A 14,671-nucleotide genomic window follows, 5' to 3' on the forward strand; every position below is an offset into this window, starting at 1 on the left:
TCAGCTCACGTGAGGTTGCATCACAGCTATTGGCCAGCTGCCTCACGCCGCCCATGAGTTTGGTGGTGATGTCAACAGGAACGAAAAGGGGAGAGGATCAGAGACTGGAGTTTAGGAGGTAATACAAGTATTGTAAGCACGCACGCTAGACGTATATGTCATCACAGCTTCGTGACCCCTCAATATCAATATTCAATCTGTACGGACATGCAACCCATACTCCAACGGGGACCAAGCTTGGGACCAAGTGATAATTCGATATATCACCTTGAGCGCTTGAGCTCCGCCGCGGCAACGATCCCGGCAATTGCAAGGCGTGTGGTATGTTGGGATCGGGTATCTCCGAGAGGAGCTTGTTTGGATTAGTTTTGGAATCTAGATCTTTGACTGTGTGGAGACCTCTTTATTTCTTCTCTGCGGTCCACCTCTCGATACACTCGAAGACTGTGGATGTCTCAGCAACAAACAGCTTCAAAGCCTTCTCTCTCGGGGGTAAAGATCAGAGCACGCAAGGGCGCTGTCAAGGCCCACGCAAAGTACGAACCATCAGGTACGCATCCATCCAACCGTGTCCTACCATCACCCAAAACTCTTCACTCCTTGCAGTTTTCCGCGACCATCTATACAAACATCTTGAGACCGTATCACAGGACGACCTTGACCAGATCACCAACAAACTCATACAGGCTGGTTCTACTCTTGATTTTTCCAAGTATGCCGACGCTCTCTTCGAAATCATCCTCGTCGGTGGCCTCATTCAGCCAGGCGGTACATATGCCGACGACGGTGTACCACGTTCGCCTTTCACTATCTTCAATGCCAAAGACCCGGCCGAGGTAGATGACCTGAGGAAGTATGTCGACGTTTTGAACAAGCTTATCAGAAGGTGCGACCAAGCTTCCGGCAGCTGGTTTTAATGGCGTTGAACTCGAACAATAGATATAAATACCTTCAGAAGCCACTGGAAACTACCACTCTACCAGGTCTCCTCCAGTACATCCATCGATGGGAGCCTTCTCAGAAGGACAAGCTTTCGATCACTATTGGCCTTTTGATGTCTCAGGGCCTGGCAAGTGCATCGTGTATCTCTGGATTGGCCAAAGACCATCTAGTCAAGGATGGTATGTTGCTGTTTGATGACATACCAAGTTTATATCAATAACACATAATCCAATAGATGTCGCCATCAATGTCATCACTATCATTTTTCGGTCATACCTGACCGATCAGTCCATGGAACATCTAGCCGGTGCCCTCAAGAAAGGCGGAATAAAGGATCTGCTCGCATTCTTCCCGGTCTCTCGTCGTGGCAGTAAGATTCTAGAGGAGCATTTCCGGAAAGAAGGCCTGCCTCAGGTCGCGGATTGGTACACCAAGAGACAGAATGCTGCCCTTCGTGAAGGCGTTATCAGCGAGCTCCAAGAGCTCGTCTCGCGAGGTGAAAGCTCAGAATCCGTTAGTCTTTTCTCTTTCTTTCAAAGTCTGTTTGCATGCTTAGTCGGGTTTCATAGATGATTTCGGCTATACAGGCGCGACAAGAAGAACAGCCTCTTGGCGACGCAGAACTGATTCAGTGCATCTGGGTTGGTCTCATGCAATCCGTTGACTGGAACACTCGACCAGACCAGATTGAGGGTTTGGCGCTGCGAGAAGTCAGCGTACGTCTCTGTGGTCCGTTTCACAGAAGCTACTTTACCGTTTCCCATAGAATTCCGCTCCGGTTCTTGAGGCATTTTGCAGCGGGCCAAAGACTGAAGTTGCTTTGATCAACACTGTCCAGGTTTTCTGTTACGAGGACACCAGGATCATGAAGGTTTTCCCTCAAATGCTAAAGGTGCGTTCTGGCCAGTTTGTCAAATCAGTTAATTCAAAGATGACCTCTTCTAGGTTTTGTATAACAAAGATTGTGTATCTGATCAGGCCATTATATACTGGCATCAGAAAGGAGCCAAACCCCAGGGCAAACAGCACTTCTTGAAGGCTACCGAGACACTAGTCAAAGTATGTGGTTCTTCACGTTAGCTACTGGAATACTAAAAGCGCTCTGCAGTTCTTGCAAGACCAGGAAAGTGATGATGAGGAGTAGAGGATGTTGTGGATTATATGCGCACCCAGCGCGAATTATGTATAAAGCACTTCCAAGGGAAACAGGCAGACTCCAAGCTTTACAGAAAGCAAGTACTACAAAGTACTATGCGAGATGTGGACTAGTGACACGGAAATATTCGTACAAATAATGAGACCGGAATGGGAACACTGGAATAGGTCATAGAAACAGCCTACCATGCTTCGGGCATCGGGGCAAAGTCGCCCGACCAGCCGTTTGACCCAGTCATCTGTAAGAAGATGCCATCCGAACCATTGACCGGAAGGCCCAAGTCCGTCAGATTCTACGGTTCTTGTTAGCACCACGCCTGAAATAGTGCATTGCATCACAAACCTGCTCCTGGAGCCAAAGAGGGATTGCGGACGGGCTGAAGATGGCACGGTCGCTTGGCCAAGCGAAACCGAGCTCTTCCATCGTGAAAGGTGGTGGCTGAACGGCGTTCTGCGGTACATCGTATGGCGGAGAGACGATCATGCCTTCTGCTATGGTCGGGGGAGGCATCGTTTGCACATTTCCGCTCCCTCCGTTGACGAAGCCAATTTTACGTCGGAGGTTCGCAAGCATGATCCTCAGCGTGAGGGCATACCTAAGGTTCGTGATGATCGCAACGGATATCAATTGCATGGGGGCGGCGGCTCACCTTTCAGCGGCGACATCAGAGAGAAGCTGAGCAAGCTGTTCGACCTGACCAGTAATGGCATTTAGGTCTAGTTCCGTGGGGAATAGGTTGGCCATTTTGAGGAGGAACAAGCCGGAGAAGGCTGCAGTGACCAGGCTGTCGTGTACAGCGTATCGTAAGGCGGCACTTAAGACACGTTTGTAGTTAGCTCGACTTCGAGCGTTGAAAAGATCGGGGTCACAAACCGATAGGCGGGGGAATTCAAGAACACAGACAGGCAGTTGAATGCAGCGTCTTTCGCTTGAAACGCGAGCTCACGTTGCTCAAAGGACATCTTATCCCATGACGCGCCGCGCAAAGCAACGCATACAAGCCATAATTTGGCGTAATGAAGCTCGCCAGCAAGGATCTTGCGCATCAACGCTTCCTCGTCCATAGTTTGACCTGGTAATGATTAAGTCCATGATTTACGTAGCACCAAGGCCCTAGACATACGATGAAGGTCATCACAGTCAGCCCACCATTTGTCGAGCGCAACATTGGCACGACGAATGAAGGCCAACGTATTGTGGTTAACTTGTCCATTCAGAGGCGCTAAAGTCTCGTAAATTTGGGCTAAGAGCGTGTTAGCATTCTCTTTTCCGTAAAATGAGAGTGAACATACTCTTCTGCGCGATAAGCTCAATTTGGGCAATGAGACGCACATCCGTAGGCGACGCCATGGGATGGGATAGTAATATACGGCAATGCCTTATAGAGGCTTCATCACGCAGCACGATTGGCCGCCCAGTGCCCAGGCTCATTCTACACAATGCAATCAGCTCTTTTCTTATATTCTGGGAGGGATGCGCACTGATGGTCAAACCAATACAAGGTTAACCAGATACGAGCAGAGACCACTGACAGCTAATTAGCAATGGACAAACACTTAGATATAACGGTATACCTAGATCACGTTCTTCCTCTTCTGTTCGCGTCTTGCCCTGGTCTTCCGCAAGTTTTTCAAGTGCCCGATGAAGTCCCAAGTCAAGTGCCATACGCATCGCATGGCCACTAGGCAGCCATCCGTTCGTGCTCCAAGCAGCAAGGAGAAGCATACCTGCCCCAGTTAGTGTCAGAACAAATCCAGCAAGTCACCCTGTTGACGCAACCCACCCATGACCGCTTCCTTCCGTACGACAGGCCCGAATAACGACGACCTTGCGATGCCTTGTGCCTCTTCGAGGCATTTGTAGAATGTAGAGCTAAGAGGGCCATTGCCGCTCCTAATTTTGCTAGCTATAGCGAGGATAGCGTCAAAGGTCCAGGGTGTTCTTTCCATGAGACTCTCAAAAGTGTCGTAGTTGGGGTCGAATAGAGGAATGAAGAGATGACAACCAGCGAAGAAACTGACCTGACGTGTCAACCCAAGGTAAGCAATTATAATGAGATCAGCCTACATGTGATATAGCTCTCTGGCTTCAGCTTCGGCGACGAGACCCTAGTAACCAGTAAATCACTACCAGTCATGGGTTTGTCTTCACATACCTTTTCAACGACATGAGGGAAGGCATTACGAGGGATGGGCTCCGCCCTCTTGCGCTTCTTGACGCTGAAAGGAAGAATAGATAAAGACGAGATCGCCCTCACTCACGAGCAGGAAACGTAATACGAACCGTGGAGGTGATGTCGAGGGAACAGCTGCAGCCTCTGCGGCGGCGTTCGCCAATCCTTGGAGAGCTTCGATGGGCGCGTTCAAAGATGCACGGGGCAGCGTGTCTTCGGACTCGTCGTCCGAAGATGGAGCAGTGCTTGGAACGATGCCATATGTTGCATACTTGTGGGGCTTCAAGGATGAAGTCATCAATCGACGTTACAGCTCACTATAAATCATGTTTACCGGGGGAGCAAATCCAGGCAGAGGAGGGAAGCTTTTGTGATGAGCTTGCTTTTCTGACTCGGTTGCAGAATGGCTTTCATAGCCATGGCGAGATTGGTACCCAGAACCGTCCCGGCTGGACGACTGGGCGTTGAACTTTTGTTGCCCAGGCTGGTTCTGTACGGCGGACAAAATGCGGTCCAAGGAGGACTGCATCCCAATCATCTGGCTTTGCATAACCTACATGACTCATTCAGAAGATATTGCTACGACAAAACTGCATGACCCTTACCAGGTACTGGCCTTCAAGCCTGGAGAGCCGCCTGATAACGTGAAGCCAACATGTGGGTCAGCGGGTATCGAACGCGAATGTGAACAGTCCTCACTCTACACTGGCGCCGGCCATTGCTTGTACGTTCTTCTTTTCTGGTTTCTCGAAGACGCAAGTTGTGCCGCTTAGTTGACATCGCCGACATGGAGGCTAAGATGTCGTTCCGGGCCGGGGCGGATGGGCGGGCCAGTCAGTCATTCAGATCCGTGACTCATAAGGTCCTCGAGTCGCTCACCTCTCCTTCGCATCTGTTCTTGCCCTTTCGACATGCTGTACAAGCACGCGCACCTCGCTTAGGTATGTTAGCTGACGATTGCTGATGTTGCTGCTGAACAGGAGTGCTAGACATGTCGCTTGGCGACTGTGCCATGTCGACCTGATTCGCGCCGTTTGTTGTCGCACTAATGCTGTTTGTTCTACGGCGTTTCGCAGGAACCTCTGAGCCACTGGGTATTGATAAGGTAGGAGAGAGGGACATTGCAAAGTGGGGGCCGTTGAGAGGCTATTAACTTGGCGACTGAGAAAGCCGCCCCCTCCTGCTCGCGGTGCCATATCCCGCAATTACTGCCACGTGCCTTGGTCTCTATGCTCGCATCAGACGGCCACCATGTACAAAGTGCTGCTCTCACACCAATTTATTGAATTCATGGAGCTTTTTGAGAAAGGACAGCGCTATAGGCCAGTGCCATCTATTGCTTTGACATTCTTTCACATAAACTCCCAGCTTTCCGTTCTCTCCCGACGGACGAAAGTTCGAATTCTGTACGCATATCATGATGTGTTCCCTCACACTCTGTCCTTTCTTTAGGTACTGGCTGCGTCTTCCAGCCCCGGGAAGTAAATCGGGCGCCTGCTTTCACGAGGTACGTCCTATTGATGACGTCCAGCAAGTAGGTACAATTGGTTCTGCGGCGACTCCCGTGTATAATTGAGTATCGGAGCCGTACGAGCGTGGGTTCGGGTTCCTCCATCTCAGCCTCAACCTTGTTTTTAGGTCTCATGGTGATATATGAATAACCCCCGTTAACTGCAATTATGATTACGACGAGAAATGCGGAAGATATACATAGTGAAGTTGGGGTATGGCATTGTTCTTGCATCAGGATGATGATGCCACGGTGGTGAAGCAATTGGGCGAGCACTGGTGAACGAACGTTTGGTTCATAATGGAGATAGACTACTATACGTGAAGGAGAGTTTTCTGAGTTGCATGCCTGGTATAACTCGAGATGTTACCACAGGGGCTTGCCTGAAAGCCGATGCGCTTGGGAGAGTCGAGACTGTCAAGAGGCATGGACAAGCGAAGACATGAAGATGAGCGGGTCACGGCAGAGTTTATTGCTGCTACTTAACATAATCCAAATGGATTGACACCCCGGAGGTGATTGATTTCGTTTGGCAAGAATTTGGCGATGCCTATGCTGTAGTCAAAACCATCAGTTTTTGAAAATGAAGGTTCTCATCAGCCCATCTGTAATGCCGCTTAACACCATAGCTTAGACCTTTGTTCGAAAGGGTTGAAGTTGGCGGCGAGAGCAAAGTCGAGGTCAGATATGATTAAGGGTATAGCTAGTTCGCCTCCATGGATCCACCTCGAAAGCATATGAAAAATCAGCACAGTTTGAATTGCAAGTGAGCTTCCGTACGTTCACAGTAAAAGGGGAAAAAATGTCTCTCTGGCGGGGAGTCGAACCCCGCTCTCCCGCGCACTTGACAGTGACAGGCGGGTGTACTATCCGATATACTACCAGAGACCTGTTTGTAGCTCCGCTCAGACATTATAGGACCTCCACGGGCTGGAGAAATACGGATATTAGCACATCACTTCCATGTCTGTGTAACATGTTAGACCTATTGGCGGGTTGATACATGGATCCGTTCTATTGTTTAAGTTTTTCGATCATCTCCGGCACAACTTGGTACAAGTCTCCTACCAACCCAACATCTGCAACCTGAAAAATGGGAGCGTCGGGGTCCTGATACGAGGAATTAACGCAAATATTGAGAAGCGAGCGTCGCTCAACCCACCTTGTTCACAGCAACGATCAATTTGGAATCCTTCATGCCAGCCAAATGCTGGATAGCCCCAGAGATGCCAAGCGCCATATACAGCTCAGGAGCGACTATCTTGCCAGTCTGACCAACTTGCAGCGAGTTGTCCGCATACCCAGCATCGACGGCAGCCCTTGAGGCACCAACCGCTGCACCAAGGAGATCTGCTAAGGGGTAGAGGGTGGATTCGAACGTCTCAGCATTCTTCAACGCCCGTCCTCCAGACACAACCCGGGTAGCAACTCCAAGCTCGGGGCGGTCTGACTTGGTCAGCGAGGTCTTGACATGCTCTGAAGGAGGATCTGCAACTTCAGTGGGGTCAATGCTCGTGGCTTCGACGCTGGTTCCCTCCTCGCACAGCGCGGCCGAGAACGCGGTTGAGCGGATCGTAAAGAACTTGATGGGAACGGATGAGGGGGAGCGAACTGTCGCGATAGCGTTGCCGGCGTAGATGGGACGGGTAAAAGTCGTAGTGCTCGCGGAGGCATCATGCTCAAGAGACGTGATGTCAGAGACGGCCGGAACATCAAGTCTAGCAGCGACGCGGGGGAGGATAGATCTAGCGGAAGACGAGTGTGCTGATACAACATGGGAGTACTGCGTGCTTCCTGAGAGGATCTTCTCAAAAAGAGGAGAGACAGTTTCCGGCAAACTGGCCGTGTATTGGGGTGACGTGCAGTGAACAATGGCATTCAGACCTTTCACTCTGAAGACATCGTGAGTGGTCGAAGTGACTGCAGTAAACCTGGCTTACTTCTTAGCAGCCTCAATTGCTGCTGGAACTTCACTCTCATTGCCCACAATGAGTCCTGTGACCTGACCACCTAACTGAGAGGCAGCTGTTACGGCCGAAAGTGACCCGGAATCGAGACTGCCTCCACGGTGTTCAAGGAAAACCAGCGCATGAGGAGAGGCGGCGGTGGCATAGGTACGAAGCAGGCTTGTCCGAAAGTTGAGGCTTGCTACGCGCAACATGTTGGAGCCTGAGGAAACAGACGGAGTTGCTCTGGGTGTTGGTCCAGATGGGATTCCGGAAGTCGCGCCAGTGCTTCCTGTTTCTAGCGGGCTATAGGATTTCGCCGCATCCCCGACACCCGACACCCGACACCACACGACTCGTTACCTGACACTTTGAGAAGTTTGAGTTCCCCCAGTGTTCCCCCTCCTTACGACACTCCATGATGCTGGGGCCGTGATTGAAATATTGATTCTGTGCATATGGACTATGCCTCTTATCAGCATCGAAATTGCTAGTCATTGACTACAATCCACTTTTCTCCTTGTCTTGTTAGGGACATCTTAGTATTGCCAATGTCATAATTGCCTTACAAAACATTAACTCCAAATTGCAGTGATGTCACGATAAAACATGTGCTTTGATATCTCATCAGCATTGTAGATATCCAGCATATATGTGATGCCAATTGAAACAATACCAAGGGAAGGCTTCTAAGGGTTGGGCGACTTTCAGGATACAGTACAGCCGCTCCGGGAAAGCTTGTCCGGAAGCAAAGTAGCACAAACATTGTAAATTAATTCCGAAATATCCAAAAAATTAATCAAAGTCCCTCGAGAGCATCGTCGCGTGCGTTGTCCTCGCTGCTATTCATCCGCTCCCGTTCAAAACATCGACAAAACCATGCCCATGCACTCGAAACACATCCCCGACTATCCCGAGCCCCTCCCCGGCTACACTGAGGAGGAACTCCAGGCCATGTCAAACGAAAGGTTCAGAAAATGGCACGCAAATTTTCGCCAGCACTGTGCAAATGCCGACGACTACTGGAATGCTGTTTTCGCTGCTGGATACGACCCTGCTGATATCCAGCTCAGTGATGACACCGATGGAGATGGCCACAGCAATCGTGAGGGCTCACCTGACAGTCTCAGTGAGTTTCTCTTGTACGACCCCACCCGTGCTCCCACCAATGGAGCTGCGACTGCTGTGATACCCACCAACACTACCGAGAGGTCGGTCACCAATGAAGGTGGAGCCGACAAAACTGCCAAAGGTGTGAGATCAGGCCAACACCGTGATGTTAACTAATTCCTTACCTCTGCTCGTCTCCTCAGAGCGGCTTGTGCTCCGCATCCCCTCACTCTCAACCAGGAAACGGATGCATGGGAACTTGAGAATGGACAACCAGGACGCCGGTACAGCACCCCACTTGCCCCAGCCCACCTCCGGAGCCCTGCCAGATGCCAAGAACGACAGCCCGATCAAGAAAAAGACGAAAACTGAAGTTGTACCTCAAAAATCCACGCACCAAGCGCTCCCAGCTTCAAAACCTGTCTCGTCCACACGAAAGGGTCGCGGACGGCCCCCGAACCCAAGCACAGCCGCTCTCAGCTCGGCAGTGAAGGCCCCAGACACGTTCACTGTTTCGCTAACGGTGGAGGTCATCTTGTATCCGAAGGAGGAGAAGGGGAGGGGTGGTCGGGTGAAGTTTAAGGAGCAGGACCCCCTTAGGTATGGTCCTAAAGTTATCACTCAGGAGGCGGCTGCGTCGTGGGAGGGCTTTCTCGAAATGCTAGCCCGTTTGGTCCAAACGAAGCCCGACAACCTGATCGTAGCGTCAATGGCCTGGAAATGGCTGAAAGAGAGGGGTAGTGGGCTTCCGCTCACCAGTCCGGATGGTCTGACGACCATGGTGGGGCAAATCAAAGCGAATGCCACTCCTTCTACCGTGGTGGTTGTGACGATGAATCCCCCAAAGAAAAATGCGAAGCTCCTAAAGGCCACAAGAGCAGTAAGTACCTCATCATTCGCGTTGGCTATACTACTGTGCCCCACCACTAGTTCGACGGCCCACCACTACTTCGACGGTCACATTTGTCACACTTGATCACGGAGTTGGTCACATCTCGGCAGCGCGGCATTAAGGTGAGAGTGACACGCTGAGGCCTCAAAAATGGCAACAGGAGGGATCGAACTCCTGAATCGTGAGCAAAATGAGATGTGATGCCGCCAAAACCACTGAGCCACGACCGCTTTGCGGTCACCATTCACGCGTAGGATATCAATAGCAACATCGGACTTATGCAACTAGGTTTAAACTCAGCTACGGATGTTTTGCGAGGTGTCGAAGGAGTGACAAAACTCGCCGTCACGACCCCTATTCGACAACACAGAAATGCATCGATTTTCACCGGGTTTTCGAGAAAATGATATGACAGCAGTATGATAATGACGTATTGCTAATAAAAATGGGAGGTGGAAAGGGAGGAATGGTCAAAAAGGGGGGGTGACGAACTAGTGGTGGACCGTCGAACTAGTGGTGGGGCACAGTAATATACTGTTTTAGCCATGGGCGGGAAGCTCTGATGTCGAGCCGGATGAGTTTGGCAGTGAGAGTGAGAACGAAAAAACGGAAATGAAGGCTGCAAGGGTACCGGCAAAGCTATTTGATAAAAAGGTGAGACCCCTGAGAATCACGCTGCTGAAATCGTGCCGTGCTCAATTCAGTCGTAGCTCTCGCTCGACAAGACCCTGCAGCCAATCGTGCAAGAGCTGCAGGAACAGTATCCAATTGGCCAATGCCCGGCGCACCCTGACGTTCATTGCTTCTTGTACGCGCCACTGAACCTCCACTACGAGTTGACATCCGCGCGTGTCCGGGTGTGGGCTCATGCAATTGTAAGCTCTTTATTTTTGCTTCATCTAATAATGCGCTCATCAGATTATTAATTGTTCAGAGCCGGAAGGAGACCAATGCTCACCGGATCCCTTTCGGTGCTCCATTCTTCAAGAAGGAGGATGGTCGGAAGTTGACTGGGACTCCGGCAAAGCATGCAGCCCCCACCGAAACCTTCGGAGGAGCACAATTCCCAGGGGCCAGCTACGGAGGACCTGGCTTTGGTGCGCCGGTGCCCTTTGCTATGCCGTACGGTGCAGGATGGAACATGGGCCACGGTATGATGCCACAGGCTTACCATCTCGGCGGCTACGGAGCACATGGTGCACCGCAGATGCACTACGCAGGTAACCCCTATCACCAGGATGGCAATGGTAATTCGGGCTTCAGTTACGAGGCGAACTCAGGTAATTACGAGGTAGGGACTGGGACTGGGCCTGACCAGTGGTTCAATTGAACCACACCTTGCATTTACGTAGCTGCTATTCAACTAGTAGTAGAACAATCATAATTTGCTGGATATTTCGTAGATAAACATCATGTTCTAGCTTAGGGTCTTAGGTAGCAATATCAAAGGGCGTTTTATCAATGTAACAGAGACGGAACTAATGATACCCACAGTCCCTATACCACCCACAAGCCTTCTCCCCCGTTACTGCAGTCAAACAAGCCTCACGCAAGTCAAGCTCCGGGAACTCGTTGTCTCGAAACAGGTGCCAGTACCGGCGAAGGTAGTGCTTGACTAGTCCATAGATGAGTCAAATGTACGAATCGGGGAGTACTGCCTTACCGCAACTGAAGCTCTCTTCAATCGGATTGAAGTCGGGCGAGTATGGGGGAAGAAAGAGCAGCACACAGCCTGCAAAACAGCACGACATTGGGTACGGGCTTGTGGGGGTACAGAATCTAGGGACATACCTGCCGCATCAACCACCTCTCGGACAGCCTCGGACTTGTGAATTGCGCAGTTGTCCATGACAAGAACACTTCGTGGGGCTGGGTATCTATTCATAGTAGGGAGCTATGTCATAAGCATTAGTAGGAGAGACTTGGACGCACAAAGATGAGAAGACTCACCAGGTCATTCACGATGAAGTCGAAGAAGATCTCACCATCAACCGAACCCTCCACAATGCGCACCACCTCATAGCCTCGAAGCGACAGTGCTGGTAGTATACTGTATCGCACACCCCGTGCCAAAGGTGCTATCTCTGTTGGTCGTACTCCGCGTTGGGCACGCCCGTAGCGTCGGTAAAGTGTGCGGCCATCCTTGCTGCTCTCGTCAGTGAAGACCAGCTGCTCGGCCGTGAAGTTGGCAGCTACATCACGTCTCCATGCATCTCGGGCAGCCTCATCCCGTTGAGCAGCAACTCGACCCATCACCTTGCGAGTGAGACCGAGAGAAATCAGGGTGTGGCTTAGTGCAGAGGTCGAGATCTGAGTGTGGTGAAATAGTGCGAGCCACTCAACGATTTCATCAAGGTATAGGTTCGGGCTCTCGAGCAGGAGCTGTCTGAGGTTCTCTTTGACGTCTTCATTGAGTGCAACTGGACGTCCGCAGAGCTCACGAGCCGGTGCAAGTGATCCCTTTTCGTCGATGCTGTTGAACCATCGGGATATACTCTTCTCAGACACGTTGAGGATGCGAGCGACCTCCTCGTGTTCGTGGCCTTGCTCTACGAGGTCCAATGCACGGATCTTGATATCTTCACTAATTGTTCGGTAGACCATAGTGATATAGGTTCGATTCGAGAGGACAGTGAGGTGTTATGGCCGTCAGACGGCGGACGACATTTTACGACGACGCGTTCGGCGCATTCACGCGAATTTTCGGAATTAATTTACATTATTTGGCCTACTTTACACCCAGACAAGCTTTTCCGGATCGGCTGTACCATGGAGTTCATGGACCTGACTCGGACCCGACTCGGACCTGACTCTGAGTCGGGCCTCAGCCTGACTTAAGAACACACCGAGCCTTATATCTTGGTTCCCTGCTTATTCACTGCTCTTCCTGCTCCGAGCTCGCCTTTGATTTAACTTTCCCGTCGCATCATACTACTGACTTGTGCCCATAATAACAGATTTGAAGTAATCTCGATGTACACTGCAGTCCTGACCAACACCCGACACCCGACACCCAACCGACACCCGACACCCAACCGACACCCGACACCCAACCGACACCCGACACCCAACCGATGCCCAACTGACACCCAACATCCGACATCGACACTCAGCTCGACACTTGAAAGTTACTCAACTCTAGACACCCATTACAAGCAATAGCCCAAGCCCTGGCAGCTTTCATGGCATGAATTGGAAGCCATGTCACCACTGGTAATTCTTGTTGTCTTGTTGAGAGTAAGTAGTATAACTAGTATGGTACTACGGTGGAATAATAGTTTGCTGAGACAGGCTAGATCTGGCCGCTCTCGTACATGTTACTTTGAATAATTATTCCTCTTCCATACTATTATACTGATCTGTTGCCAACTACAGATTTGTGGATATGCGCCATACATTCTAGTTTGAACATTTGCTTACTACGCTGATATCGACTTCTGGTTTTCACTTCACGAAATTATGATGATATTGCTCGAATATTGCTGAGTCGTGTGGTGTCGGGTGTCGGGTGTCGGGGATGCGGCGAAACTCTGTGGTCCGTTTCTAGCTCCGCCATCACCAGCCCACAGAATCATAAGCCTTTATTTACAACCACTACCATATGACCATGCACCCGTCTCCGTAAGCCATGCATAATGAACACACTTGCGTCTCGGGTCCTAGGTCTTAGTGCTCAGTTCGCGGCTGCAGCTTTGTCTGCCTGAATCGTGCGCACGTAGACAAGTACTTGCCTTCGACGTTGTAGGTCCTACTTCTTATTTGACTCGAAGGTGCTCTATCGACTACATGTAAACATTCCTACTGCGCTCTTGCCATAAACTTATGCTGACTGTTTGGCATGTAGTATCTAGCAATCGGTACCCTTGGAGCTCTTGTCCAGCACAGAAGAGATATACCTACGGAGTTACTCTGCCTCTTTGCCTCAGGTTGATCCAGCCTTGTCCTCAAAATAAACAACACTGGACCGCTTCATGCCATTCGAAAATGGTCTTCTTACTTTGGACTTTGGCTGTTATGACAAACCCTTCCGAATCACGCTTTTCAGGCACTAGCATACGAATGTCAAGGGACTGAACAGCCCATATCAAACCTCCGGACGATCGATGAGCTTTGCTGGTGTAGTACGACACCCTAGGTCCTTGTTGCGTGCGTTCGTTGGTAAAACTCGCGATCTGCGGCGACACCGACTGCTCAACCTGGCCCGTGATAGCTTCCCAACCAACATCGCCCTCACACATGTCCGGTAAACGTGGAAGTTAGGATGCATTTTCATCAAATGTGTTGTTAACCCGGCATGTCGTGGTGCCAGCGTCTTTGGCTTACGGGTAGAAGCCAGGATGGCGCTCGGAAAGCATCTGGAAGCGAACATTAAGTGAAAACAGAGATTTTGTCGCGTTATTGTTCCTGCCTACGACCAATGGCCCGACAAACGAAATATGTGCGTGTCCCATTTAACGCTGCTGAAATAATTGTGCTTTCACATGCGCCCATAAAGCCAACTTTTTTAAGTTGGGTTATAGCTGACCTTGCTTCGTGTTATGCTATAATGCTGTATAACCCTAGGATCCCCACTCTTTCGGTTCCCCGCGATACTAAACGCTCTTCCCCAAGTTAATCTGAATAGAGCACCCTATCGTTTCAGTCTCCTGTTCAGAGTGATGAAACTAGAGCGAGGCAGAGCTTTCGGAGAAATGGAAGCATCTTCAAGGAGGTTAGTATGTACCAAAGTGCTTGCGTAGGTGATTTTCCAACGTTGTTGGTGGCGTGCCCAAGTCCCAGCAGATCCGCTGTGGAACAGGCTGCTTAGCTGACATAATTGATCACAATGCCTGGAGGCCTGGAGCTCTGGAGCTTCGTGTTACATACAGGGGTATCCCGAGTGCCTATCTGGTGCACCTGATAGATCGTCGCACTACAGCTTTTCAAAGTTCGCCGTTGCTTC

At 50.6% G+C, this 14,671-nt stretch overlaps 4 protein-coding genes and 1 non-coding gene across 5 annotated transcripts; 2 read left to right on the forward strand and 3 right to left on the reverse strand.

The window, feature by feature from the left end:
• Positions 1 to 424: 424 nt before the first annotated feature.
• CONPUDRAFT_101583 (ARM repeat-containing protein) lies at positions 425 to 2,356 on the forward strand. Its single transcript, XM_007768725.1, has 8 exons — positions 425 to 550; positions 607 to 886; positions 940 to 1,121; positions 1,178 to 1,455; positions 1,512 to 1,658; positions 1,709 to 1,834; positions 1,888 to 2,001; positions 2,051 to 2,356. The coding sequence occupies exons 1-8, from the start codon at positions 451 to 453 to the stop codon at positions 2,084 to 2,086; spliced, it is 1,263 nt and encodes a 420-aa protein (XP_007766915.1). The 5' UTR covers positions 425 to 450; the 3' UTR covers positions 2,087 to 2,356.
• Positions 2,280 to 5,393, reverse strand: CONPUDRAFT_89041 (uncharacterized protein; the record flags this gene model as incomplete). Its single annotated transcript, XM_007768726.1, has 16 exons — positions 2,280 to 2,390; positions 2,441 to 2,693; positions 2,748 to 2,912; positions 2,972 to 3,170; positions 3,222 to 3,341; positions 3,391 to 3,530; positions 3,580 to 3,625; positions 3,673 to 3,825; positions 3,882 to 4,114; positions 4,166 to 4,206; positions 4,254 to 4,317; positions 4,382 to 4,551; positions 4,606 to 4,824; positions 4,877 to 4,907; positions 4,971 to 5,065; positions 5,151 to 5,393. The coding sequence occupies 16 exons, from the start codon at positions 5,391 to 5,393 to the stop codon at positions 2,280 to 2,282; spliced, it is 2,283 nt and encodes a 760-aa protein (XP_007766916.1).
• Positions 5,394 to 6,587: 1,194 nt separating this feature from the next.
• On the reverse strand, positions 6,588 to 6,669 carry CONPUDRAFT_t50. Its single transcript has one exon. It is a non-coding gene; the product is annotated as a tRNA-Asp (tRNA).
• Positions 6,670 to 6,722: 53 nt separating this feature from the next.
• Positions 6,723 to 8,011, reverse strand: CONPUDRAFT_101589 (electron transfer flavo protein alpha subunit). The gene is made up of 3 exons (XM_007768727.1): positions 7,722 to 8,011; positions 6,944 to 7,673; positions 6,723 to 6,891 (listed from the first exon to the last, which is right to left on the reverse strand). Exons 1-3 carry the CDS (start codon positions 7,940 to 7,942, stop codon positions 6,796 to 6,798), a joined length of 1,047 nt encoding a protein of 348 aa, XP_007766917.1. The 5' UTR covers positions 7,943 to 8,011; the 3' UTR covers positions 6,723 to 6,795.
• A 429-nt stretch (positions 8,012 to 8,440) lies between these two features.
• On the forward strand, positions 8,441 to 9,700 carry CONPUDRAFT_81138 (uncharacterized protein). The gene is made up of 5 exons (XM_007768338.1): positions 8,441 to 8,784; positions 8,845 to 8,970; positions 9,023 to 9,159; positions 9,218 to 9,531; positions 9,594 to 9,700. Exons 1-4 carry the CDS (start codon positions 8,607 to 8,609, stop codon positions 9,326 to 9,328), a joined length of 552 nt encoding a protein of 183 aa, XP_007766528.1. The 5' UTR covers positions 8,441 to 8,606; the 3' UTR covers positions 9,329 to 9,531; positions 9,594 to 9,700.
• Positions 9,701 to 14,671: the final 4,971 nt, after the last annotated feature.

The sequence above is a fragment of the Coniophora puteana genome, assembly GCF_000271625.1.
Source record: "Coniophora puteana RWD-64-598 SS2 unplaced genomic scaffold CONPUscaffold_4, whole genome shotgun sequence".
NCBI lineage: Eukaryota > Fungi > Basidiomycota > Agaricomycetes > Boletales > Coniophoraceae > Coniophora > Coniophora puteana.

What these genes read in the sequence shown, in the direction of transcription:
- CONPUDRAFT_101583 (XM_007768725.1), top strand. Translation starts at nt 451, where the DNA reads ATGTCTCAGCAACAAACAGCTTCAAAGCCTTCTCTCTCGGGGGTAAAG. An exon ending in CGCAAAGTACGAACCATCAG is followed by an intron (nt 551 to 606) that starts GTACGCATCCAT and finishes CACTCCTTGCAG; the next exon opens with TTTTCCGCGACCATCTATAC. An exon ending in TTTTCCCTCAAATGCTAAAG is followed by an intron (nt 1,835 to 1,887) that starts GTGCGTTCTGGC and finishes GACCTCTTCTAG; the next exon opens with GTTTTGTATAACAAAGATTG.
- CONPUDRAFT_101589 (XM_007768727.1), bottom strand. Translation starts at nt 7,942, where the DNA reads ATGTTGCGCGTAGCAAGCCTCAACTTTCGGACAAGCCTGCTTCGTACC. An exon ending in GCAATTGAGGCTGCTAAGAA is followed by an intron (nt 7,674 to 7,721) that starts GTAAGCCAGGTT and finishes CGATGTCTTCAG; the next exon opens with AGTGAAAGGTCTGAATGCCA. An exon ending in TGATCGTTGCTGTGAACAAG is followed by an intron (nt 6,892 to 6,943) that starts GTGGGTTGAGCG and finishes TCCTCGTATCAG; the next exon opens with GACCCCGACGCTCCCATTTT.
- CONPUDRAFT_81138 (XM_007768338.1), top strand. Translation starts at nt 8,607, where the DNA reads ATGCCCATGCACTCGAAACACATCCCCGACTATCCCGAGCCCCTCCCC. An exon ending in TGAAGGTGGAGCCGACAAAA is followed by an intron (nt 8,971 to 9,022) that starts CTGCCAAAGGTG and finishes CTAATTCCTTAC; the next exon opens with CTCTGCTCGTCTCCTCAGAG. An exon ending in CCCAGCCCACCTCCGGAGCC is followed by an intron (nt 9,160 to 9,217) that starts CTGCCAGATGCC and finishes CTGAAGTTGTAC; the next exon opens with CTCAAAAATCCACGCACCAA.